The sequence below is a fragment of the Heterocephalus glaber genome, unplaced genomic scaffold, assembly GCF_053883595.1.
Source record: "Heterocephalus glaber isolate CG9 unplaced genomic scaffold, H.glaber_assembly_v1.0 deba00001104, whole genome shotgun sequence".
Lineage (NCBI taxonomy): Eukaryota > Metazoa > Chordata > Mammalia > Rodentia > Bathyergidae > Heterocephalus > Heterocephalus glaber.
Window position 1 is genome coordinate 4,527,040 of NW_028258193.1, and position 26,546 is coordinate 4,553,585.

The window sequence follows — 26,546 nt, forward strand, 5'->3', positions numbered from 1 at the left end:
GCCTGGAAAGCTGCTGAGTGGGAGATGAAGGTGGCTCCCGAGCGAGCTGGGGGTCCACACTCGGGCCCTGTCTTTCCCACTGGGAGTTGGTGCAGCCTGTTCTTTCCTTACTCATCTGCCATGCGGGTTGCCGTGGCCCCTTTCGGCCTCTGCTTGTAACCTTGGGGGAGTTTATTGTTTGGCCTGTACTCGAAGCTGCTGAAACATCTCCCCTTAGAAGTTCCCGGGCACCGCCGGGATCAGCCGAGACCACTGCTCAACACACGTTCTGAAGGTGGGCTTCCTTAGGCAGCAGACGGGGCCTGCGCTCACTGGAGGGAACTAGCCGTCAGCGCAGCTGTGCGGGCTCCGAAGGTCACAGCACGAGGGCGGCAGCACACGGATGTGGCCAGCTGGCCGGTGCCGAAGTGCGGGCTTCCATGTGAGAGCCACGGCGGCCCGCAGCAGCGGTACCCAGGTGGGCAGAGTGGCAGGGGAGAGCGCCTCAGCAGCACGGCAGTGCGTCGTCCCATGGCGTGGTGCTGCAGGCTTGGCCGGCTTAGCCTGCGGGCCGGTAAAGCTGAGCCTGGGCAGGGCCCCGGCGGGCGGGGCACGCGGCACTGCAGCTGGGCAGCAAGGGAACGGGCGTGTGTGACCCTGAACAGGACAGGTGCGTTTCCTTCTGCGTAGTGTGTGCCGATTTCCTAGATCAGCCCAGCGTGCACTCAGAGGCCGCTAGGCCAGAGTTGAGTGAGGGCAAAGGAGACAGGCGCCAGCTGGGAAGGGTGGGGAACCCGGGCGCCACCGTGAAGGACACAAGTTCCTGCTCGCTCTTCTGGGCTCGCTTTGCCCTATCTCCTGCAGCGCTGCCTTGGAGAGTGACACTGCGGTTCTGCCAACGACCTTGCTTCGCGAGGCTCCCTCCGTCTCTGAAAGCTCGCCTTCCTCTAGTCTCCAGACCTACGTGTGGCTGCTCTACTGCAGGGGGGCTCGAGTCTCGAACCCGCAAGGTGGTGGCTCGCGCCTCTGCCACACTAGAGCGGCACCAGGTGGAAGTTTCGGGTCCAGGCGAGAGTGAAGAGGTGAGGCACAAGGGGGTGCAGCCTCCCTTCCCGGCTGGGCTTGACGCAGACCCAGGGGGCCTTGTCCCTGTTCACTACCTCCACCTCCACCTCCCCAGCCCAGCGGGCGCTGGGCACAACTCCCCACAGCTGGCTCTCACTGCCCTGGGTCCCATCCTCGCTTGCTCATGGCAGGATGAGCTCTGGTGGGACACCAGGTGTTGGGGACAAGGTCAAGCCCCTACTCTCTCCTGGTCCTCGCAAGCTTTGTTGTTGAAATCTTTTGAGAATCTGCTTTATTTTGAGAATCACTGGCATGAAGGAAATGCATCATAGTTTGCATGTAGTTACCGCTGAATCCCTCTCTGGGCTGGGTTTCTTTTCTGTAAAGGGAGAGGAGGTGTCTACTGCCCATGGGTACGAGACAAGGGACCCAGGGGGGCTCCTGATCGATGCCAGCTGCCACCACGGTGACGCTCAGCAGCATTGTCGCCTCCGTCACTTTGCTGCGTCAGCCCCAAGAACTGCACAGGAGGGCTGTGACTGCTGTTACGAGGCACAGTGTCATCTCCGCAAGAACTCACAGACTTCTCCTGCAGGCAGCGCAGGGTGCCACCTTCATGGTGGAAAGTACAAGCCATGTGTTGCAAGGTCAGCCTGGGTGACAGGCCCTCCCTGCGCTGGCTGGGCCCCAGCTAAGTAGAGAGAGGCTTGTGCGCCAGCTGTTTTTCACCCAGCGCCCATCTGCCCTGCTGGCACAGCAGCCCCCAGGGTCCTGCACCTCGCGGCTGGGAGAGCTTCATGGTACAGAGTGGGCTCATCAGGGTTTCCGTGCTAACAGTTGCTGGGTTAAGGGGAAAACACATCAGGATTTGTTGTGGTCGTTACCCTGAAGGGAACCATATTTGAAAATATGAGCAATTAATTAATTACACATCACAAGATGAGCAGATGTTATTTAGGGGGTAATGTCCTGATTAGTCTTGATTATTTTAAAACCGGTATCATTTTCTTTATCCCAACAGTCACAGTTTTTAAGAACATTTTGATGTGTGATTTGAATCTACACTCATCAGGGATTCCTCTTAGCACTTGATTATGTGAATCATATATGTCCTTTTTTTAAAAAGGAAAATTGAATCTATTTCTTAGCAGTTAAAAATAATAATAGAGAACTTCATAAACATACCCCAAATGTGAAGTGTAGATAATTAGTTTGTGGTTGGAATTTGAAGGTTTTATGTTACTCAGCAAAATATAATGTAATCTCTAGCAGTATTTTTTTTTTTTTTTAGTACCAGGGATTGAACTCAGGTCCTTGTGCTTGTGCAGCAGGCGGCGAAACCACTGTGCTAAATCCCCAGCCCTCTAGCGTATTTTTTGCTCCAGAGCTTCCCACAAAGAAGCCCAGTTTGCTCAGGGAATTTTTAAGCTTCATCTGTATGTAATAATTTTTTTAAGATTCCAAAAACTAGATAGTCTAATAAAACTCAGTACTTGAGTTATCTTCAGACTAATGTTTGTAATTATCCAGTAGATAACCAAGAACTGATAGCATCTGTTGATCCCAGAAGCCTGACGGCAGAGAAAATGCTTTGAGAAACCCAGAGGAAATGGTGCCTCTTAGGAATTCTGCACCCTTTCTCCCCAGATATGTGGGTTGATGGGTTAACCCCAAAGGGGCTGCTCAGAGGGTAGTGTGGGGCTACCCTTTAGCATCTAGTTAGTTCCTGCCTTCTTTTCCTAAAACACAGCACATACAGATGGCCAGCATCACAGGCAACTCACTGGAACTGAGGCAAGAAAGCTGCATTTATTAATTAGATGTGGCCATTGCCATGGGCTCAGCGCCGAACTGTGACAGAGGAAGCACAGGCAGGCGGCCCGGAGGGCGACGGCCCCTCATAGGGGACGCTGTGCTTCTGCGGGCAGGCGAGTGGTGTAGAGAATAAGGGTGTCTTCCATGCACACTTACACTTGTTCTGCGCAGTGCTGAAAGGGCGTTGTTTACAGAGTGGAGATGCACTGTGAGCTGTGTGCTCAGACAGGACAGAGGGCAGGCCATTACAGCCGGCAAGGGCAAGGCCGGTGGAATTGTAATCTCGAGGCTGCAGTACAGATCTGCAGCATGTTTCTTATCTTGTTGTTCACGTTAATTACAACTGCGGTCCTTATGATTCCGTAGCATCTTACAGTGGCTCCAAAAGCAGCTTGGCAGCCGCAGCCACCCCCTTCCTGGAAAGCACAGCTATCCTGCACACTCACCAGTGTACGTGAGAAAGCCTGTCCCTTCCTGAGGACACACAGGTGCACAGTTAGCTGAGCTGAGTAGCCAAGTGCCGTGAGGTGTTCCTGCCTGCCCAGAGGAGTCTACAAAGTGGACGAAGCCAGCCCAGAAGGGCACTCGCTGCACGGCTCCAGGAGAGCGAGGTTCTGGAACAGACAGACCCGGGAAGCAGGAAAGGGTACATGGCGGGGAGGGCACTCCAGGCTGGGGCGCTCCTCTGCAGGGCCCACAGCGGTCCGTACGCGCCTTACATGGTTGTCTGAGCCCACAGAAGGCTCAGTGCCTGAATGAACCTCAGGTAAGCCCTGGCTTTGGGCGGTAGTGAGGTGTCGGAGTGGGTCCCTGGTCCTAACTGGTGCACTCCTCTGGTGTCAGGCGTTAACAGTGGAGTAGGCCATGCGGGCAGGCAGGGTATGGGAAATCTCACTTGCCTCTTAGTTTTGCTGTGAACCTAAAACTAATAAAAATCTCCTTTTAAAAAGTCATTTACTATTTGCAAAACACAACAAAGAAACAAAAAAATTAATTCTGTGACTTCAGGTTGCACCAATAAACTGAGCCAGTACTCACTGGAGTCTTCTGAAGTAAACGTGCAAACATAGACCCCAGGAAAATATTTCTGAGGCCTCCTGTGTAAACATTTTCTTCTGTTTCTATTTCTCCTATTCTGATTGTGTCCAAGATTATTCCTTCTTTTGGTATAGAATGCCTTGTCCAAACCCTGGAGACCATGGACATATCATCCCCCTCTCTAGAGTTTGGCAAAATTCCTCAGGCTGGCTCAGCCAGAAGTGAAATCCCTAAAATGATCTCAGTTTTTCAGCCCTTCCTGCTTCCTTCTGGTTGGTCGTCCTACAGGCCTCAGAGGCCCCTCAGCCAGAGCAGGGTGGGCAGCTACCCAGCCCTCCTTCAGCACATCTTGGAGCAGAAGACTAAGGTAGGATGCATGTCCTTGGAAGTGACACACAGCTCAGCCAGTTACACTGAGGCGTGTGGCCTCCTTCCTCTGCCTTCATGAATAAGGCGATTTCATGACGTATTTTTTCCCTTTTGCTGTTAAGATAATTCCCAAGATACTCTTTGGGCAGCCAAAGAGAAATCTTCAGCTTGGAGCAAATTCCACAGGATAATTGCTGTTAACTGGTGACAGATAGAGATGAACCAAATTCAGTCTTAAACTTTGTCCTGGGCATTTGCCAGAACACTCCTGATGGAGGTGCACATGTTTGTCCTGGAATACCGAGAAATCGTCTCAATACCAGGAGACGCAGGTGGGAACCATCACCAGGCCAGCGAGAGCTCGGGCTACCTGGTAGAGGAGTGCAAATCAGCCAGAGTGCCGCGTGAGCCTCCGAGGACACATGCCCAGCGACAGCCTGAGACCACCTGCATGCCGGCTTCCTTTCAGTACTTTCGTAATCTCTCCCACAAGGCCAGGAGCAGTGGCCAGTGTTCAGCACACAGAAAACGACCGGACCAGTATGAGGCTCTGTCAACACAGATAATCCTCTTCCCAAGACCTCTACATGTGCGCAACACTTCCCTTAAAAACAAACAGACAAAAAACCTCCACTTTCCTTGAAAGATTATAAAATTACACACTAAAAATGAGAGGTTACTTTTAATGTATAATTACATTTTGTTGTTGACCTCTCAAGTATTAAATATTGACTTAGTACTTCCTGGTGTTGTCAAGTTGATTCCAAAGGTAACTCACAAATGTGTGAAAGGTTACTTAAAGGTTAGGGACCCACAGAGGCTTCAGGTAGGCTCTAGTTGAATTGCAAAGATAATGGTTTTAGCTGGCTGGAGGAGTTCTGCATAAAAGGATTAGGTCCACTTCTCAAGAGACTTTCAATAGGTTTCACAGCTTTTGTCAACTGGAGCAAGCCAGGATTAGGACATGAAAGAAAAATAATTTCATGGGGAAATATCTAATCAATTTAAAGACAGCCAGCAAGCATACATGATCTACAGGTCAGTGTTAGAGGACAGCATCCTTCCCTTGTGTTCCACCCACTCATAAATCAACCATCTTAATCCCAATGAATTGTTGAAACTTTGATTCTAAGACGTCATCTGTAAACATTTTTACTGCTTTTACTGTCTTCAAACTGTTCGGCTGTGCATTTTTCTCATTGTAAGCATTAGTGTAATGCTGGTGTCGCCCCTTTGGGTGGGGCTGTCTGTGGCTTATGGGGAGATGCACCCAAAGCACAGGGCCTAAAGCCTGTGTTCAGACGGAGGGCCACCCGGCACTCCGAGAGGGCCGACACGGGCCGGCTTTGAAGTGGGGAGCTGTGAAATCCAGGATTTCACCCTCCAGCAGCTCCGGGAAAGGGCTGAAAGGGCTGTGTGAGAAGCTGTGTGGTTGCTAGGAATCTCCACATGTGCTCCTTGTAGTTAGCATCCACGCTAATGTGTTTTTACTCCCCTGCACTACAGAGTAAACTTCTTGTCATTCATTACCTTGCTCAGAAGATATTCTTAGTTGCTCTCCCCTTTCTGAGCACTGGCAGCACCATGCTCACGTGGAGGGAGGGCGAATCCGCAGGCCTGTGTGGCGGCAGAGCTGTGAACGAGGAGCCATCGTGAGCCGCATCTGCTGGGAAGTGTGGCTCTTGGCTGCCTCCACAGCCCGGGCCCTGGACCTCGAAAGACTGGATGTGCATGATGGGCACCACTGCCATAGCGACTCGGGGTGTCGGCCAAGTTGCTAAGCCTCCCACGGTCACTTCTTTTTTATTTTTAATTGAAAGTTAAATAATTGGATAGGTAGAGCTGTATGTAAGTATGGCAGTATATACAGTGTGTCTAAAATACTGACGTCTAGGCATTCGCGTGAACATTAAATGTTAAGAGCATGCGTCACAGTGGTGGGATACACCCTGCTCCATGTGTTCTCTGTATGCTGCGCTTTCCTGACCTTGTGTTCCGTGGTCACCAGAGTGAATGGCCACCCCTGTGCAGCCCCCACACCCTGGGACCTGCTGTTGCCTCCTCTTCCTCGAGTCCGGCCCCTCCAACTGCCACGCTGCTCGCTCTGAGGAGCCAGGGTGGCTGACGTCCACCGTCCCGCCAGGCTAGCCTCCTGCCCTCTCTCCGCCTTAGCCCAGGCACCGAGAGCAAACACTGCCTGGACACGTGCAGGCCCTCAGGAAATATTTTTTGAACAAATACATGCGCATTAATGGCCCTGCCGCAAACCGGAAACACCCCAGAGGTGGGCTGTGATGGCACCCACCCATGTCACTGGCTGACAGCATGAGTGCTCCAGGAAGATCCACTCAGCCCACTCCCCACAGCGCCCACTGTGTCAGAGGACACTTGTGCTGTCCCTGTTCATTTCCCCTGGATCCTGCACTCGCAGTGCTAAGCCCCGCTGTGCTCAGTCCCATGTCATGTGGCACCACATCCGCCAGGCCTGTGACAGATGCCTGGGCCGAGGAGGGGAGGCCGGGCGAGGGAGTCAGCTCACACCGTCGTCGCTGCCCCGTTACAGGGCTGCTGCTGCTACTTCCGTGATGACCGTGCGGCTGCACACTCACGGGCGCCCCTTGTACCCCAAGAATTCTAGGAGGACAGGAGCAGACGCTCACTGTTGGGCTCCTTAAGTCGGCAGGGGATGCGGCGGAAAGAAGATGGGTGTTGTCTCTCTAGATGGGTCCTGTGTAATTAATTAGGCCGCACGAGGGAAGGGGATGAACGAGGCCTGTCGAAAGGCCTGTCCCACAGAACAACACGCGCACAGACAGACAGCAAGGGCAGCGCACCTGCCAAGCTGTCGCTGTCATGAATAACAACGTTCCGCGGACTTGGACCCCTGACTAGGACGTGGTCTGCACACATCCCTGCTCCATGGCACAGCCCTGGGTGCACACTCAGGACGTCTGGAGCGCTGGCCGGGCCCTTCCGTGGCAGGTGTGGAAAGATACAAACCACCTCTTTCTCCCGCCAGAGTAGTCCTGCAGTCCCACACCTCTTCCTCACCATCTGTCTGTCTGTCTGTCTGTCTCCTCCCTGCCCCACCACACACACACATTTTTACACTGCTCCACCTGTCTAGTTCCCGAAGTAGTTCCAGCCTCTCTTTACATCAGTTGTGAGCCGAGAAGGACTCTGACCACGTGCATGTCACTGGATGCGCTTTAAGAATGAAAGCCGAGGGCCGGGGATTTAGCTCAGTGGTTCCGCCCCCTGCCCCAAGAGCACAAGAACCCAAGTTCCTTCCCCGGTACCAAAACTAAATAAATATAAAGTATGAAAGCCAAGCACTTTGATGTTAAATTCATCACAGTAAAGGGCTAGTATTAAATCTCTAAGTGCCAATCTCAAAGAAAGAGAAGACACGCACCTGCCTCTCAAGCACAAGGTCCTGAGTTCAATCCCTAGTACCACAAAACAAAGACAGACAATTAGGGCAGAGAATGTGCTTCCTATTTTCTACTGCTTCATAGTCTGACTTTCTTTAGCCTTGCCCATATGTTACTTTCATGATATTTTTGTTTCATTTTAAAAAACTATCTTTATGGTGATAGAATTTATTTGAACTGTTGGCAAGTTTTTTGCTACAAATATACAAAACTTAGTTATTTTGTGGGTTAAAATAAGCGGCATGCCCAGGCTGAGCATGTGACTTTCATTTATAAAGTAATTTTTCTCTTCACCTTCCAAATACGGTAACTGCACAGAGTGCAACCCCATCATCAACTGTAAAAAGCCATATCGATTAAAATCAGTTGACTCAGCCGTCCTTATTGAGACCACATAGATAGTCTCGTGTCCCAACAGGAAGATGTTCTTGGCTCTGGGCTGCAGGGGAGCCATGTCCCATGCTAGGAGGCACAAGGAGTTCATCCGCCCTTTCACAGCCCCATAACAGACACTGCTGGACTATGGAAAGCTAGTGTCACACGTGAGATGCATGACACCGGGACACGGTGCACGTTTTTATGTTTCACCCACTGTGTGCAGTCAGTACGGGCACTGTACTGCACGTGTCACCTAGAACACATGCTTGCTTTGGCGGCACATGTCCTTATAGCATAACACACACAGCAAACTGCTTTTCAAACTTAAATATATTGCACTTTCCGTACCAGGATTAAACTTTTTCTCTTGTTCATTTATATAATAATAGCAGCTATTTTCCCATGATCTTGGATAGAGGGTTTAATTAGCTCAACTGAAAGTACGAAGTTTGCTTCCAACCCCGAGCAGGGTCGCCTTTCATGATTCAGGCTGTGCCTGCCTCAGGGACTGCAACGTGGTTCTCCCCAGGCTGCAGGAGGCCCCAGGGCTGTGGGCGCAGCAGGGCTGTCTTCCCTGTAAGGAGCCCAGATCTGCATTTTACTCTTTGGGATATAGGGCTACTACGGAGTGTTTTTCAGCCACGCATAACAAAGCAGGCGCGCACACACCCCTGCTTTCTCTCCCAGGGTGGGGCTGGAAGGCGAGTTGCTCTCTGCCCCTCACCATTAGTTTTTCCCACTGCAGTGAGCCTGTGTATGGAGTGTGACAGCCTTGTTCCCGGTGATTGTGAGTAGCAAGCAGCTCTCGTGTACCCCATTACAAGGACATAGTCTCACTTTTAGAGAAAGACTAAGGTTCAAGTTTGGGGTTCCGGACCCATAATTGTGTCACTTTAAAAAAGAAGTATTAAGGCAAAGAAAATGTTTACATCAGTGTAATAGGCATCAGCTGTATTTCTCAAATCATTTTGTTTTAAAGTGGCTATAGAATTTGCAGTTGTGTATAAAATATAAACCATTCATCAGTGTGAAATGGTTATTTCCTTTCCATATTTCCTCCTATCAAAAGAAAAATACATTTGGTCTCTTAGCACAATACAATCCGTTTTGCTGTTATTTGCAGGTCTTGAGTGTGTTCGGCATTTCCGGGACAGAGGTTCAGAATAGTTGCAGGGGAACGTGAGGCGGAGGGGTGTCTCGGTCAGAGGTGAGCGCAGTGTGCCGCCTGTGAGCGCGTCCTTCCTAACGCTGTCCAGAAAGGGAGCCTCCCTGCTGTCCATTCATGTGCTCCCTCCCGCTCATTCAGAAGCCTGACGCTTCCTCCGCCTGGCAGGTGAAAGGGACGGCTGGGGCCGTTGCACGGTGTGCAGGCCGCTCCTTTGATCACGCTCGCCACGCACAAGCCAGAGTACTACGCACCCACCTGAAGACTAACCAGAAACTTGATCTCACCTTCTGCCTGACAAGGTGTTCAACTTAAGAGCTTAAAGCCTCGGGTGGCTTTTTTGTTTGTATCTTATTTTTAGTGTTGATCAGGGCGAGAAAGGAAATACGGAAACATTTTTTTAAAGCCCAAAAGAAAATATGTAAAACAATGAAGCACACAGAATGGTGCTTTTTCTTTCTTGATAATCTATAAATAAGTGTTGGGTTATGGTGTTGGCCCTTCAATTATAGGGCTTATCTCTAATTACATTAGACACTGTTTTCTTCCTTAGGAGAAAAGCAGTGTTTATTATTACAGGTGGCAGAACACCAAGGAGAAAAACAAGCAGAGGGTTACATTTACTCACTGCACATGGGTTTCATATTCACTTTTTGCTGTTGTCCCCAAGCCCAGAGGCTGTAAACCGAGCGGGTGAGCAGGCAAATTGCTGTTCTCAGGTGCAGAGACACAGATAGCTACAAGTGGCAGGTGCGGCATGGATGAAGAGATCAACTCATTCCTGGTGGTGCTCAGCCAGAGAAGGGCTTTGGAACACTGTTGTGCTACTGTTCAAATATTTATGCATCAGCCCCGGGAATGAATAGGCTTTGGTCACCTATGCAGGATTCCTTGTCCTGTTCCATCTTAAAAGTGTCCAGAGGCCTGGGAGAAGGGGTTTTTGCCCAGGGAAGAGCACCAGCTGCTCTCCTGGAGTTGCAGGTGCCCCCGCATGGGCTCAGCCAAGCCAACAGTGCAGCTGTCCTGCATTTGGCAAGAAGTCCTCTCAGGTTTCGTGGCTGTTTACTTTAGCAGAGGACTTGCTAGCCCGAGGATTAGAGTGTTTACTAGATGGACACCCCTCACTGGGTAGTCGTGGGAGGTCCCTGAACGCGAGCATGACAGTTCTCCAAGAAGCAAAAGGAAGGGAGCAGGCACTCCAGGTGTAGTTTGCCCTCCAGGTATCAGAGCCCGGTTCCGGCATACTCTAGCCTTATTATTTGTGCATCTGTGGACTTCAGTCTGCCAGAGTGCATTAAGACAGGAGAGAGACTGGAGGATTCGTGCCAGAGCTGTAGAGACTGCTGAGAGCTTGCCCGTGACATTGTCTGTGTGGGAGCCTTGGGCTGGGTTTCTCATTCCTGTTCTCTGGGTTGCAGGACCCCTCTGTCGAAACGGCTGTGACAGTGCTGGGGCAGCCACTCCTCCAGACTCAGGCTCGAGGTTCCTCCCTGAAGGTAGGGAGTTAGTGGGATGCACAGACTAGCCCTCTGGACCTATTCTGAGACTAAGACAAGCATCCAAACACAAGCCTCGTAGTGCAATAAACGACTGAGAGAGAGAAAGGCTTTTCTGGGAGAAAGTGCTGAATGAGGTTCACTAACCTAAAAGATTTTACTTGGCTTTAAATAATTACTGTGTAAGCATTATGATACATCATTATATTTAACAGTCAACCCACTATTTATATGTCTTATTTAAACTTCCTTTAGAATACGTATGGTTCATATAAAGAAAATGCCAGGGTCATTTGGGGTTTGTATAAAATGATAATTTGTGAAGGCAAAACAGCTTTCAATTTCTTATTTTGGTTATGCTCTCTGTAAAAAGTCTAGGACCATCTGCAGACTGTCTGGCCCTCTCGGTGTGGCGGGTTCGAACATGACAGCCCCACGTGGGGCTGGGTCCAGAGCCAGCTGCTGGAACTGAGTGGGGGCTGCACTGCCTTGGGGACACTCGTGAAATGTCCCCCATCCCGAAGCCCTTTGCCGCTGAGCCCTGAGATTCTGAGAAACCCCGGTCTGCTTTATTTAATTTCCTCTCATTTACCAAGAGGCACAATCTATTTTCGTAAAGAAATTCAGGAAATTGGTAAAGCACTTGACTGCATCCATCATATATCAGTCATTAACGTGATTGTCACGTTTTCCTGGCTCCGCATGCCATGGCTCGCAGCCTCCCCGAGACCCCAAGACCCACTAGGAAGGTCCTGGCAGCAGTGTCTCTGAGCTCCAGCTCCTCACACAAAACAGCTGCGAGCTCTGCAGAGCAGCACACTCCCTCTGCTCACTAGCACAGACTCCCAGCTTCAGAGAGCTCAGCACCACTCAGAAACAGTGAGCCCTCTTCACTTTAGCCCAGAGAGAACCAAAGAAGTGGCCCTTCACTGCCCTGCCCAGACCCACTCACAGCTGAGCTGGTCTCGGGCTTCCGTCATTCCCTCCCCCAGAGAAGACCGGGCGCCTACCTTCATGAGCCACTGTGTGTTGTTCTCCAGCATGCTCTCCAGCACCTGCAGCCTCTGCGTGGAGTCGTCGTAGTCGAGGGGCGCGTCCCTCTGCACTGCATTGGACACGTAGGGGCTGGAGGCAGAGCGGCAGCTGTCCATCTCGGGCAGCAGAAACGTGTAGCTGCAGGGCCCGTGCTGGACCTGGTACTGCTTTCTCCCAGTGCTCTCCACACTCTTCCGAAAGTTATTGTAGGCTGCAGCCAACACAAGATCACAGCCCAAAGTAAAGAAAACAATCTGCCACATTCTCTCTCTCTTCGGGTTATAAACCACCGGCTCAGCAGACTTCCAGGCACATGTGAGTTCAGAGTCCTAACACACTGGACTGTGCTGCATGGCTGAGCCCATCGGTGAAAGCGTTCTTTTTCTTCCTTTCCTGGTAGCAGCCTTGCTTCCTAGAGCTGCCTTCTCTCCAGGCATGCAGTAAGCTGTCAGACTGCAGTGGGAAGAACAGCCCGGCTCGCTGGGGAGGGCCCTAGGGGCTCACAGAGCAGCTTTCATGTTCTTTGTTTCTCTTTCCCCAGGTTCTACCGTGTCAGTATCCGAATCAATCACTTTCCTTCCCTTATATGATAAGCTGATAAGCGCAGCCAGACATGTGTAGCTGCTGCCCCGCCTCCTGGCTTATCCCTTATCTTCCTCTAGGGGGTCACTAGCCCGGCAACAGGAAAAATGAGAGCAGCATGCTCACTGCCCAGCAGGACTGTGGGCTGCAGAAGCCCTCGGGAACACTGATCTGTTGCAGGCCCCTGGCATGGCCGAGCACCACCCTAATTGAGTGTTTCCTAGAGAGAGTGCCGGGCTCTCTTGCCATGTGAGGCTGGCACAGTATCTAAGGAGCAACTTTAATCTTCAAGTACAATGACAGTTCCTGTTTTTTCCTTTAGGAATAAAAATACTACAAATATGTGAGGACCTCAGTTTATTTTTGTTATTACGAATAAAGAGGAAGACATTTGGCTCTTGTAAACTGTGCCTTCTCAGAGGGAAATAGTTGCACTGGGATTGCCTGACTGTTGAACTGTTAGCTAAGTTACACAAGATTTTTCATTTAAACCAGTTTGCTATTATTAAATACAGTTGGAGGATCAGTTTCTGAGCTGACAGTTATTCTTTATTTAAAAAATCCACTGAAGGGCCGGGGATTTAGCTCAGTGGTTCCACCGCCTGCCTTGCAAGCGCAAGGACCCTAGTTCGATCCCTGGTCACAAAAAAACAAAACAAAAAATCCACTGAAGTATTTAAAATACATGAAGTATACTTGTCTGATTAATGGTGTATTGAGTTAAAATAGAGAAATCAGAATTTGAACAAAGTGTACTGAGAGAGCAGCGTATAACCTTCTCCTTACTGTACTGGGCTTGCTGGGATCTCACTTTGTAGCCTACTATCAAAATCAAGAGGCAAACCTCTTTCCCCTTTTGCTGACCTGCAGTGACCTGGTCTCAGTTTCAGGGGCTGCTCTCATTGCCAGGGCTTTTCTGTTTCATGCTACCGCTCTGTAAGACCTGAAGTTGCTTTCCTGAATAACACTCACACTGGGGACCCTGAGCACCACCAACCCCTCACCCCTCCGCCACGGGGTGCTGGGCCTCGCCGCCGTGCTGTCCGCGTCTGCGGGGCACACAGCACCCAGGGAGACTACCTGTGCAGGACCGGGGTGCAGGGTAAGGAATTAGGGTTTAATTCCTACGTGCATCTGGAATTTGTACAGTAAATTTTGTTTTCCTAGAATCTGTTTTCAGGAAACCTAATGATGTAATTTTGTATTTTTTAAGCTGCACCCTGTGAATGGACCAATTCCCAGGTAACCTCAGATCAGAGATTCTAAGCCCGAGTGAGATTTGTGGGCAGAACTCACCAGGGTCGGTGCCCGTGCTCTGACTGAAATACAGACTACCTGCCTTCCTTTCCTTCCTTCCTTCCTTCCCTCCTTCCCTCCTTCCCTCCTTCCCTCCTTCCCTCCTTCCCTCCCCTCCTTCCCTCCTTCCCTCCTTCTCCCTCCTCTGTGAAGCCAGCAGACAGCAGTTGGCAGTCTGAGGCCTTCGTGCCATGTGGATCGTAGGCGTCTTACCACAGACATCTCAGGGTGTCACTGCACAGCAGTGGCCTGTTTGGTCGGCCTGGACCCCCATGCTGAGGGAATAAGGTGGTGCTTGTCAACTTCTGAGAAGGGTCTGGGGTCTCCATGGACCAGCAGAGAGTCCTGCAGCTCAAAAAGCTGGAACTTGTGCAGTGGGGGGCACTAGGAGGAGAGAGTTTGTTCCACTGAGATACGGTGCACGGTTTCCACTCAGGACAAAGTGAGAAGACTCAGGGGTGGGGGCAGGTTTCAAAGAGGACGGTGGCCGGCAGCAAGCTTTCCGCTTTGCTCAGCCTCAGTTTCCCTCACTGTAAAATGGTGACTGTTCTTCCCATAGATTTTCATAGTGAGGTGAGGGATAACAGTACATGCAACTTAGGAGTACTCATTCCCTGTCCTTCTAGTCACTTTTCCTGGATGGAAACCAGTTCTTCCACCATCGAGTAGAGTGTTATTCTCTGACTCAATATGAAGCAGTAGCATGAAGTGCACACTTCCTCTTCTAAGTTTAGCCTTTCTTTAAGGAAGCATATTATAAAGTATTGATACCGCACATGTGGTTTGAAGAAGCATTCAGATGTCTTCCAGCCAAACAAAATAAGAAAGGGAAGAGGAGAGATGCTGAGGGATGCCCACCCGCCGGCTGCTTTCATGTCAGACACTGCAGGGTGCAGGGGTGGAGATCGCCTCAGGGTGTCGGGAGGGAGACCCCTGGCCAGACGGCACACCTGGGAGAAGGTACCTAGCTGCCGGGTCACCAGGCCTGCATGCCACTGTCATGGCCCGCTCCTCAGCTGTCCCCTCTGGATCCAAACGTGGAAGGAGCAGCTCTTTGTAGATTCCAAAGTGGGGATTACTGGACCGGGAGGGTCGGGATGCTGTGCTCAGACCCGCAGGCAGCATGCGTTTTTGCAGAGGCCGGACAGTGGGTTTCAGCTCTGAAGCCATCCTGTCTGCCACTGCTGTCCAGCAGCACGGCTGTCACACCTCATTAGCCACGACCAGCTCTGGACAAGCGAGCGTGGCGGGGCCGGGGCAGCTTAACTCTCAGGCACTGACCCTGGAGTCCCTTGTCATTTTCACACTCACGGATCGCTGCTCCTCCAGGCTTCTCCACTTAAGATCGAGAGCATTCATTGCTCATCGACTGAAACAGGTTATGGGCTGTCGTTTGCTGACTGTGAGTTAGAGCTCAGGGGAGTCACGGGGGTCAGGACACGGCCTGTAAAGCCACTGTGCCGTGCCCAGCTAGGGAACATGGCAGCCTCTGCTCCGCTCACAGCATCCCCCCCGATGCAGCCAGTGTGACATGTGCTGGGGAGGCGCTTGTGAAAGGCCCACAGAGAAGCACGGCTTTAGAATGCAACATGAGAACAATGCACTAGACAAATGGCACCAGCGTGGAGCAGAACATGGCCTTGGGGCAGGCAGGGAGACCCTGGGCTACCTGTTCAGACAGAGCCGCCACCAGCTGTAGCACATGACTGAACAGTGGTGACCCCACCAGGCCAGGTACACCTGCTGCAGTTGCCCGGGCAATGCCAGTGCAGCTGGGATCCCTCCACTCTTGAAGGAGGCTTCATTCACAGCCATCTCTGGGCTGTTCATTTTTCCACAATCTTGGGCTTTCCTCCATGGCTCGCTGATAGGACAGCTAAGGCAGATGAAGATATAAAATGAGAAATATTATTACAGGCTTCCCAAGAGCCACTGCCTGCCATCCAACTGGTTTCTATTTTCTTAGCAGCTCTGTCAACAGCTGACACAGTGCCATTTGTTTCCTTCTCCCCTTGCTATACGGCACTGCCTGAGAGTGCAGAGGCTCTGTGTGTGCTCTGCAGAACTGACTCAGATTCTCTCCAAGCTCCGTGATAGCACCAGAACGACCCCGCTATTCCTCCCCAGAAGAAGGAGGTCGGCCTGCCCTTCGCCTTGATGTCTGGCTGAGGCCCTAGCACGTGGTCCCAGCTGGGCACTGTCCTGCAGGCTCAGCCTCCCCAAGCCCTGCAAGTGTAGGCTGATGGCACCGATCAGCTGCCACCTGGGTCATGGAGTGAGAGCTGTCACAGCCTCAAGGCCCCAGTCCCCCAGAGCAGCCTGCACAGTTCTCTCAGATGTTTGTTCATTTGATGGCATCACAAGGAGCAGAAGCTAACAAAGGACATACACTGCAGATGGGCACGAAGCAGGCATCGGTGAGTGGGCCCACGTGGCCAGGCCACCACCTGTGTGCCTCGTTGTCATGGTCAGCTCTGCCCTTGGCCAGGTCGGCTTAGCCGGGGAGAAGGCTCGGCTCCAGAGCCTGCGCCCCGGGTGCACTTTGTGGAAGGGCAGAGCGAAGGTGCCTGCCATCTGCTCAGGCTCGAGTTTCCATGGGGCCAGGCAGCTCCTGAGCCAGCGTCCCGTCCACACCCTTGGCCCACAGAGCCGAAGGCCACTCTCCTCACGTCATCGCTGCCTGCAGGCCTCAGGGTGGCGACGGCACAGACATTTTCGGCCCAGCATGGCCTCCATATTTGGAAAGCGCCGTGTTGGTATATGAGAAACTCTCAGGGCTGAATTACCCTGGACGTGACGCTGGGACTGTTCTGCAGACAGATGGGCACACTCGGGACTCTCTGGCGCCAGGCACTCTGGAGCTGAAAGGAAATTGAGAGACATCTTGGCCATGTCTCCTCCCCACCCCTGGCGTCCTTAACACTGGTGAAATAAAGTCTGTCGATGTGTTTATATGTGAACGGAATGCCCAGTGTGCAGGGAGACCCTTAGAGAGCTCACCGCACGTGAAACTGTTGTCAGAGGAAAAGTGGCTTTTACTGCTCCCTCCCCTCAATCGTGTGCAGTAATTAACGAGAACTAAAGGAGCAACCACTGGGGAGGGGGGGACAGAGAGAGAGAGAGAGAGAGACAGAGAGAGAGGAGGATTTTGGCCTTCCAGAACCCGACCCTCAGGAGCAATCTCTCTGGTCTGCAAGTCTGCCCCGTTTCCAGGTGTGGAGCTGGATCTGAAGGACACAGAAGCCAGTGCAGCCAGCCGCACATGCAGATGAGTGGCCGGTCCACCCCTGAGCTGCTCATGGCGGTGAGTGGTGTGAAAGATAATCCCCAGCTGTGGGCTTTGAGAAAAGTCCGGGAGGAAAGCCCCTTGGAGTTACCGTGGAGACAGAAGAAAACCTCAGCAGGCACACCTGTCTGCAGATGTATCTGACAGCCCCTGCCCAGCTCGCCAGTGAGGAGACCGAGGCTGGGGTGGGGGTGAGAAGACAGAACCCCAGCACCCATGACCCTTCCTTACCCAGTGGCGACGGCTCAGGAGAGCTTAAAGCAACAGTGTGCGCGCTGACTTCAGCATGGCCACCCCGGCCCGTCACCCCCATGCGGCACAGACACGCACTGAGTGACAGATCCACTTGCTGCCAGAGCCTGCGTGGCCTCTGGTCACCCGAGCTGGAGCTTCAGGTCACCACACACGTGTCAGTGTCACAGACCTGTGCCCCTGCGTGCAGGGAAAGTCCTCAGTCAGTGCACACGGGTGCATGGCGCAGCAGCCAAAGCTCATCGTCCCGGGAGCCTGGGCCCAGCACAGTCTGAACGTATCACAGACGCTTTCTGAGCACAGCCATTTGCGCGTTCGCTTTGCCGCATTAGCAATCCTGCCTTGCTTCACCCATCTCTTCAGCTCATCCTCTAGGTAACGGGGAGCTGAAGCACCTTCTGGAATAGCAGCAGCCTCTGAAATGAAGCGATGATGCCTACTTGAGGGCAGTTTTGTGCTTTCACGTAAACATGCAGCGTCTGACATAAAGCAGCTGCCCCGCTGTATTTGGAGCACAAGGTAAGAGTCATCCTCTTGGAATGGGCACTGGCTCCGTATGATTCGCCTTTCTGAGCCTTGAGGAAATGCACATTTTGTTAAGATCGGCACCGGGCTGCCGAGGGAGGAGAAAGCCTCTGCCAGCTGTGTTTCTGGCCGTCTTTCCGCATCACCAGCGGGTTTTCATCCTCCGTAGCTGGAGAAGAGCCACAGCTACAGACGATGCCCCGATGGAGGCACCTTGCCCCTCGGTCATCTCCTGGTTGCAGCAGGTGACTTTTCTTTGCCACAGAACTGCACAAATGATTAGTGCGCGTGGAGGGCAGGGTCGGGCTAGTGACTTGAGCACATCCGCAGTCCCCGTGCCTCCCAAGTGCTGGGCATTCTGCCTCACGTTGGTTAAGAAGGGACCAGGGCTTTGCTGCAGCTCATCTGTGTTTGCTGTGAAATCACGTCAGAATGGGACACTTTATCTGAAATAAGACACAGAAATCACGTTTAGACAGGACACGATTATCTTAAAGAAACTTAACAGGTTCTCAAGTCTTTCACATTCTGCACTGCCACAGACCTGCATGGCATCTGCTTTTATATCTCACATTTATATCATAGAGGCACACTGTGTATCCTGTGTGACCTTACAGACTTGAAAAGGAAGAGCTTTTTATTTACTGGCTGTTTGGAAAATAGCCAAGTAACTATTTTTTTAAGATTGCCCCACAAATTCCTTGAATTTTTAGGAATATTTTAGTTTGTATAATTATCCTGCTGTATAAAGTTATCTCAGATGCTGTTTGATTTTTAAATATTTTCATTCTAGTATTTTTATGGAATATTTTATCTTCCCATCAAAAAAAACAAATGCCAAAAAGGTCAAGATACAAACACAGCTTTTAAAAGGCAGTGGGTAAAATTCTCAAACAATGGGCAAGTGCATTGCCTGTCAATATTTTTGCCAGTAATTCTGTGTCCTGTTTTCTCCCAGTAGAGAGAAATGCTAAACATTCCTTTCAGTGGGTTGATGTCAGTGGTGACTGTTGTACCCATGACCCAAGTTAGGTCAAATAGAATCTTTTCTTTGACTAACACAGAATTTCATTTGAGACTTTGAGGAAGCTTTAGTGGCTGTAATTTTACAATTAAATGTTCCTAAATTCACTGTAAGAGAATTGCAGCAAATGCAGATCCAGTTACTCCTGAACAATGTGCCCAGGTTCTTTATCATACCCTTCAGATGGAGAACTGTCTCAGTATTTCACACAGTGAATTTCCATTTGAAAGGGGCTTAATGCCACCTAAATTAATCTTCATTTAATCTAAATTTGTAATGTTTTATCTTAATTATTGAGAAACATTTTTAAAACAGATAAAAATGTCTTATGTGCTATTTACATTAAGATATATTATCTCTCTTGGTTATAGGTCAACATAAATAAAATTTCTTATGTCAAAGACGTAAAAAAAAGTACATGACCCCTTTTGGTGTTCCCATCCATCTGGCTAACTTACTGTGAAAAAGCCTTCCTGTGGGAAATTATGCTTGATTATGGAGTTACATGTACAGAAAAGTAGTTTTTGAAAATTACATCAGAACTATGATAAATAGCTATGTATAAAAGTTATGGCTGTGTATATAAATAATCCTGATGTTCTCATTTAAATGTTTGAAGAGACTCCTGAGCTGTCCTGGGACGGCCCCAGCTCCCTGGGGACCCCTGTTGCGGTCCATGCACTGCCCCTCACTGCCGTCTGCTCCTGTCTATAATGACCCACACCTCCCCAGAACCTTTCCTGTCCAGGAAGGGTCTGAAGTCAAAGAAAGACTGACACAAAAGAGAAAAGAAAAGGAAGTAAATTGTGCAAAGACTGTAAAGAGAGGACATTTATAGAAATATTAAGGTGCTTAGTTCCTGACATCTGTTTCCCTCAAGAAAAAAAATTCAATCATGTTTTGAAAAGCTCAAAAACCACTCTAGCAGAATACTTACAGGAAAAAGAAATTTTGTACTTTCCCTCACAATCCGCATGCCTTTCAATGACCTGTTTAGTTTATACATCAAAAAGTCTTGCCAGATTACATTAAAAATTAAAACAGAAAACTATAAGAAATGGCACCTGCTCTAGTGCTAGTGTGACTCCCGTAGAACACTCGCCTGCGCCCTCTGCTGGCCGCGTGCACGTGACCGGCAAAGCTGCCCACGTTACTGACATCCGAAGGGAACTGGTACGTGATTTAGGACATAAGTCAGTTGCAACTAATATATAACCTGGAATGCTTTTGCTTTAGTTTTAAGGCAAACAGCACACACAGGCGGAAGTTAAGCATCACACACACACACACACACACACACACACACACACGGTGAAAACCTATCTTTAAGCCTTCGGGCAGCAGAAGCAGAGCCAGAGCTGTGTCTGCGAGCCTCCCAGGCAGATGGATGTCCCCCGCATGCGACACCACTGCAGAAAGCGGAGGGCAGCACAGGGACCCCCAAAGGCAGGTGAGGCTCAAGAGCTGCCGCCGCCCAGGGCTCTCTGTCTGCTGAGATCCACACTGTTCACTTACTCAACAGAGTGACCGAGGCTGAGAAGCCTCACTACTGCTGAGAAGATGCTGTGCGACAGAACAAGTGCCAGACACAGAGCTGGAGGGACAGGAGCTGTCGGGGCAAAGCATCGGGAGGAGTGACCTGCAGTCTGCTGGGGAATTGGCTGCCGCAGGGCACGGGCCTGGCCCCACCGGCACAGCACAGGCCCTGAGGCTGGGCGGAGAGGAGCTCAGAGGCTGGAGGAGACGCTGCCTGCGCCATGAGGCTGCAGAGACGAGTAACACAGGGCTCCCGAGTGCTTCAGGGGACCCGTCAGGGTGACTTCCGGGTGGACCGCACCTGGGGAGTCCAGGAAGGGCATTGGTTCGATCTAAGAATGACTTTCACTTCAAACAACTAACAATGCTAGAAGAATCATCTTGAAAACATCAACGAAGTGACAAGACAATGGGGAAACAACAGGCCCAGAGCGGGGAAGGCAGGAGCCAGGGATTGAGTGTGCTGTTAGGCACCTCTGCCCTCCACCGTTCATCACACTGACACCTTCATGCCCAAGTGATCTGAGGAGGCGGGGGCCAAGGGCACCCCATCCTCAGGCAGAGAAGCAGCTGCAAACTACCCACCCTGGGAATCACAGTGCAGTCCGTCTACAGTGCGAGTCCGGTGAGTGGGGAAATCGCAGGCCACGATGGCTTCTGTAGCAGCATCCGGGCTGGTCACATCCATCCCGCTCCCAGTTGCGAGAGTGTGAAGAGCAGCAGTGAGAACAGACTGGCAGACCTTCACAGACGGCACAGTTTGTACATTGTCCCTAGCACACGGTCACCACTGTGACAGAAGGCTCTGCAAGCTGGGCGGCCTGGACCAAGGAGATGCACTGTCCCACAGGTGAGGACACTGCCGCCCGGAGCAAGGTGTCCATGGGACATCGCACGCCCCCAGGGCCTGGCCGCCCATACCCCTCCCCACGTCAGGGTTTCCTGGTGACCTCTGTGTCCACGGCGAGCCCCGTGTAGCCGTAGTGTTAGAAGCGGAGCCACCGTGTCCTGTGACTCGTGGGTGTCCGTTACATCCGGAAGGACCCTGCTTTCCAGGAAGGTCATGTGCTGCGGTACTAGGCTTAGAGCCACACCACTACTGTGTTTAAAGATAGAAAAATGTAGTAACACCTAAGGGAGGCACAAAACTAAAGATAAAAAAATCTCGAGGATTAGAAATGGGAGCGCATGTGAATAAAGAATACAATAATTGAGACCAGGGATTGAGCTCAGTGGCACCGTGCCTGCCTCGCAAGCACAAGGTCCTGAGTTCAATCCCTGGTACAAAAAAAAAAAAAAATACAGTAATTGAAATTTATAACTTAAAGGTCAAGTTTAGCAAAATCAGACATACTTAATGATTGGACAAGTGACTTGGTGCGCAGAAAGGTAAGACAAAAGACAGTGCCTGGCCAGCTATGGTGGCACAGGCCTACAGTCCAGCTGTCTGGTAGGCTGAGGGCAGAATGGTCACAAGGTCCAGCCTGGCCACCTTAGCAACTCAATGAGACCCTGTCTCAAAATTCTAAAAGCCTGGGAAGATAGCTAAGTGTAGAGGCTCTGGGCTCGGTCCCCAGTACCACAAAAATAAATAGATAAGAAGGACAGGGTGTCCCAGGTGAGGCTGAAAGGCAAGGGTGCAGGGCAGGAGAGCGGAAGGACCTGGAGCCGGAATCCCAGGAGGACGAGGAGGGGAACGCTGAGCACTTCCCACTGCAGATTCAGAAGCGGCCTCGAGCAGGTCAGCCAGACTGCGTCAGAGTAAGAGCAGCGTGGGGGGCACTCGGGGCTCGGCTGCAGCTGCAGGAACGATACCACATGCAGCTGTGTGTGGCTCCTGTCTGTATGACGCCTTCCTGTGGAGCACGTGGGGCTGAACTCGGGCCACCTGGGCTAGGAACAGGAAGTCAGGCGGGTTCCAGACCAGCGTCAGTGCCCCTGGCCTAAACCATCATAGCTGCTGTTGGGTGGAAGGAGGACAGTTCACGAGATCCCTGGAGCCCCGGACAGCTCCACAGAAAGGCTCCTCGATGGCCACCCTTCTCACAGGTCACTGGCACCGGGCCTTGTGCTCCGTTATCCACGTGTCTGCTCCACCACGGACGGACAGCAGCAAGTAAGGCAGTGTCTAGGGTGTCGCCAGGGATCCAAAACAGCATAAGACATGAAAGATGCACTTGGTGTCATCAGGAATTGGTCTCCAAGGGCCTTGATACGGGGTGAAGCGCGCCCAGCCCCCAGGACCTCAGAGTGGGCGTCACCTGAGCAGCCGCTCCAGGCGTGAGGAGTTAAACTGGGTCTCCTGGCAAGTGGGGCCTTGCCCAGCGTGACACCTGGTGTCCTCAGGAGAAGCCACGAGAAGACAGACACTCTTGGAGAGCTCGACCCTGAAGGCACAGATCAGCAATTCTTCATGAGCCAAGGAGCACCAGGGATGGCCAGCAGCCTTTGGGGAGAGGAGGAACAGGAGCCAGGAACAGCCCTGCCGGGACCATGAGCCTGTGCGCCCGGCTCCAGAACGGAGAGGAAATTTCCATTGTTCAAGCCACTCCATTTGCAGCACTTTGTTACACCCACCCAGGAACTAATGCAGACTCGCAGCTCTGTCCGCACTCAGCCATCTGGCTCCTGCACCTCCTGCCTGGGCTGAGGGACGTCCAGGCCACTGGTGGGTTTTCACGACCCCTGTGAAGCTTCGTCTTGCAGGGAGAAACGGCTTCCTAGAAGTCCGAGGGCTCTGATGCCATCACCCTCAGGAAGGCCCGGCCCACAGCCCAGGGAGCCATTCCGATTCTGTGCAGGGAGAGCAAGCGCTCAACCTCAGGGCTCCAAGCGTGCTCATAGCTCCGGGTCCCTGTGGCTGGCGGCAGGCGACAATGATTCCTTGTCTCCACCAAGGTGTGGCTCCTGTAACCAGAGGCCAGGCCGTGAGACTTAAAACGTCAGTGCAGGTGAACAGCTGCACCTGTTGGATGCAGTGGCGAGAGACCCTGTGCGGGGTACCCTCCCCTTCTGCAGAGCGTTGGTCTCCCTCACATTCATCCTGGGGTCCCGCCCTGGTGGGGCCCTGCACAGTCCTGAGGTGCTCCCCAGCCCAGCCACCCGAGCTGCTGGTCTGTCCACACAGCCCGATGCCTTTGCCTCAGAGCGACAGCAAGTGCAGGTCCCAGGGCCTCTGGCCAGGCTCCTCCTCTTTAAGCCGAGGTGCCGCTGGAGCTTCTGAAAGGAGCCTGTCTCCTCTTCCTCGGTTCTCCTGAACCTGCTGCATCCAGATGAAGCCACGAAATAGGCTCTCAGCAGCTGCAGACAGACTTGACCGTCACATGGGCAGCACCCAACTCACGGTGGGCTGTTCCTGGGAAGGCGCCGTCACAGACTCCAGGTCCACAGTGACTGTCAGATGAACACACGGATCTTACTTTTCCAACAGTGTTGTCCTTGGGGATTGTTTCTCCAGACTGCAGTCACATTTTCCTACCTTCTTCAAGCCAGTTTAGACCTTTTTGGGCCATTTGCCTGCCCTCCATGGTGATAAACGCTTGCTGGTTTAGGTCAGAATAGTGTTTCATACACCCCAGGCTGCAGTGCAGGGCGTTTGGGAGATGACTGAGCACACCCTGGACTGTCACAGTCCTGCTGGTTCCAGTGTTTTCCCTCTGGTTCACATGGCCGAGTGTGAAAGAGGCCGTGCTCCTGTACGCAGGTGCCCTGGTCATCTGGCGCGGTCTCCGGAGGTTCTCCATCTCTTACCACAGCCAGGTGGTCTGCGGCTGGCTAAGCCGGGGTGTCTCTGCTTTGCCGCCTGCAGTCCCTCAAATGAACTGTCCTGCGGCACGGTGTCCGGAGGACCTCCACAAGACAGTCCCCTTGCCTCTGAACCCTGAAACATGGGGCTTCCTGCCATTCAGGGACAGCCTCACCCCTTGAGCAGGCCAGGAGCCGCCTTGCCTTCCCAGCTCTGCATCCCTGATGCTTGAGGCCTGTCTGACGGTCACTGGCCCAGGATCTCAGAGCAGAGCAGCTTGAGCCCCTGTAATGGCTCACGGGAGAAGGAAACAGGTGGTAATTCTTTCTGAAACTGGTATTTCTAGGAAAACACTCAGCCAGAAGCTGCAGCTGCTTGCTATCCAGTATCAGTTCTAAACAACATTCTCATTGGCAAAAGAAAAGTGAGAAAACAATGCGGCTTGAAGCCTAAAACTTTGGGAAACCCCTTTCCATAATGTGCTATTTAGGGCTTAAAAATAGGCCTGTTTTCAGAACATAAGAAATAATGTCCAACTTTTCTAAGCCTGTTTTTATAAGACTATGTTTTAAATGTCTTGATTAAAAGAAAAATATTTGATCACTTTCTAAACATAATCTAAACCTCAGTCTGGAGTAACGTTCCCCTTTTCCAGAAGGGTCTGTTTCATGACTAGGAGAATGCCATTTATTTGGAGGAAACAGAGTAGGGTCCAGCACAAGACAGAGCAGCCCAGGACTGGCCCCTGGCTGGGACTGCCACAGTGCTGGCCCAGGAGGAGAGCAGAGCAGTGGCTCCTGGGGTAACCTGGGGACACCGAGGGCTGAGAACCCCCACCCCGCACCTGTGCAGTGAGGTCCCTCTGCTGCTCTCCGGAGTGGGGTGCGTATGGCTGGTGGCAAAGACGGGAGAACTGGGAGGAGCCAGCAGCAGGGGAGGAAGCTGGGGGAGCCAGGGCGGTGCTGTGCCGGGGTGCCAGCTTCTGTGTTTGCAAGCAGCTCTCAGGCTCCCTGAGGCCCAGGAGCCGGCAGGTGTGCGCCGGAGAGACCTGTTTCCTGGGCGGAGGCTGGTGCCTGTGTGCAGGCGCGCGGCATGGACTTTCTTGTGGCTCTGGAGGTGGCCCAAGAGCCAGTGCACTTTGAAGCGCTCGCCAGCTCTCTGACCACCTGGGAACCCGACACCCCTGCTGCGTCCCCACCTGCAGCCACTGGCTAATCCCCAAGCGAGTGGCTCTGTAATTGAAACCCTAGGTTTCTGTGTTGGACTCGTAGCTAGACGTCCCACAGTGACCTCAGGACCCACACACACTTTAAAAATAATGCTACAGACTTAGAAGCTCTGGGACGAAGGGGCTCTGGAGCTCATCTGGTGCCGCCCCCATCAGAGACATGAGTTCCTGCTCTTCACAGAATGTTTACATTCGTGTCAAAATCAAGGGTTTAGTGAACCATAAAAGTTCGAAGTTAATGCAAACAAGAGTCCCCCCCAAAACATATTTCAACTGATTTTGAAGGAGACAAAGCAGACGGAGATAACTGAAAGTACTCCCTCCCTCTGCTCCAGTTCTTTGCTGCTTTCCTCTCCGCCTGTACCACCCTTTTAGCTGCCTATGCTGAGACCGTCCAGACCTCCAGTAAGCGCGTTGGCAGGACACGGTTCAGGGCAGCCTGGCCCTCTCAGACTCTCAGAGCTCAGCGAGCAGAAGCTCAGAGACAGGCCATTTCACAAGTGCTTCTCCTTGTCCGTGCAATGTCACACAGTCTTTTCCCAAGTGTGATGGGCGTGGAAAGCACCTGCCAGGGTCTGTCTACAGTGACTTTGCAGCAAAACAGCTCTGTCCTGCCTTTTTCCAGTGACAGGCGTACGCTGAGACTGGCCATTTGGGAAGTCCTTACCTGCAGACTCATTCTGCTAAACAGGCGGGATCCCCCTGTGCTGCCCAGCTGCACATTACCCTGCGTTTCATAGGCAGCTATTAAAACTGAGACAATGCCAGGAGGACCCAGGACCCACGGCATGGAACTTCCTACCCAGTCTGCTCTGCAGGCCGGTGAGCCAGTGGGCAGCCCTCTTCTGCCCAGGCCCACAGCAGGCCTGATGCTCCCTCAGTGGGAGCCCTGGGGACAAATCTTATTTTTCTAATGTTTTCTGACTAGTACACATTGCCACTCTTGCCTGAATTTTTCAGTGGCAAATAAAGGAACGGAGCAGAAATGGAAAGAAATTGCTGTCCCTGGCCGGCCCTGCGGGGAAGGACATAGGGATGGAGGGAGCTGGCCCACTGCAGCCCTTGCCCTGAGCGTCCTGTTCAAAGGAGGCAGTTCGGGAGCTCCACGGGGAAGCGGGACCTGTGGGCCCTCGGGTGTGGAGCTGGCACCAGGGTGCAGCCCTTGGGAGCCCGGTGCTGCCTCAGTCTTATCTTGGCTGCCAAGACCTGCAGTGAGGATGCTAGGCGCTTTCTCCTCCTCCGCTCCTCAGAACTGCCTTTCTAGTACCACAGAGTAAGAAACTGTTGTACTTTTTCTT

General features: G+C 52.0%; 2 protein-coding genes across 4 annotated transcripts in view; one reads left to right on the top strand and one right to left on the bottom strand.

The window, feature by feature from the left end:
- Positions 1-12,673, bottom strand: part of Angpt2 (angiopoietin 2) — a 52,235-nt gene extending 39,562 nt beyond the window's left edge. Inside the window, exon 1 of the mRNA XM_004869583.4 lies at positions 11,750-12,673. Coding sequence (XP_004869640.2) covers positions 11,750-12,037 — 288 coding nt within the window. The 5' untranslated portion in view covers positions 12,038-12,673. The remainder of the gene's footprint in view (positions 1-11,749) is intronic.
- Positions 1-26,546, top strand: part of Mcph1 (microcephalin 1) — a 183,039-nt gene that overhangs the window by 123,225 nt on the left and 33,268 nt on the right. The window lies entirely within an intron of this gene.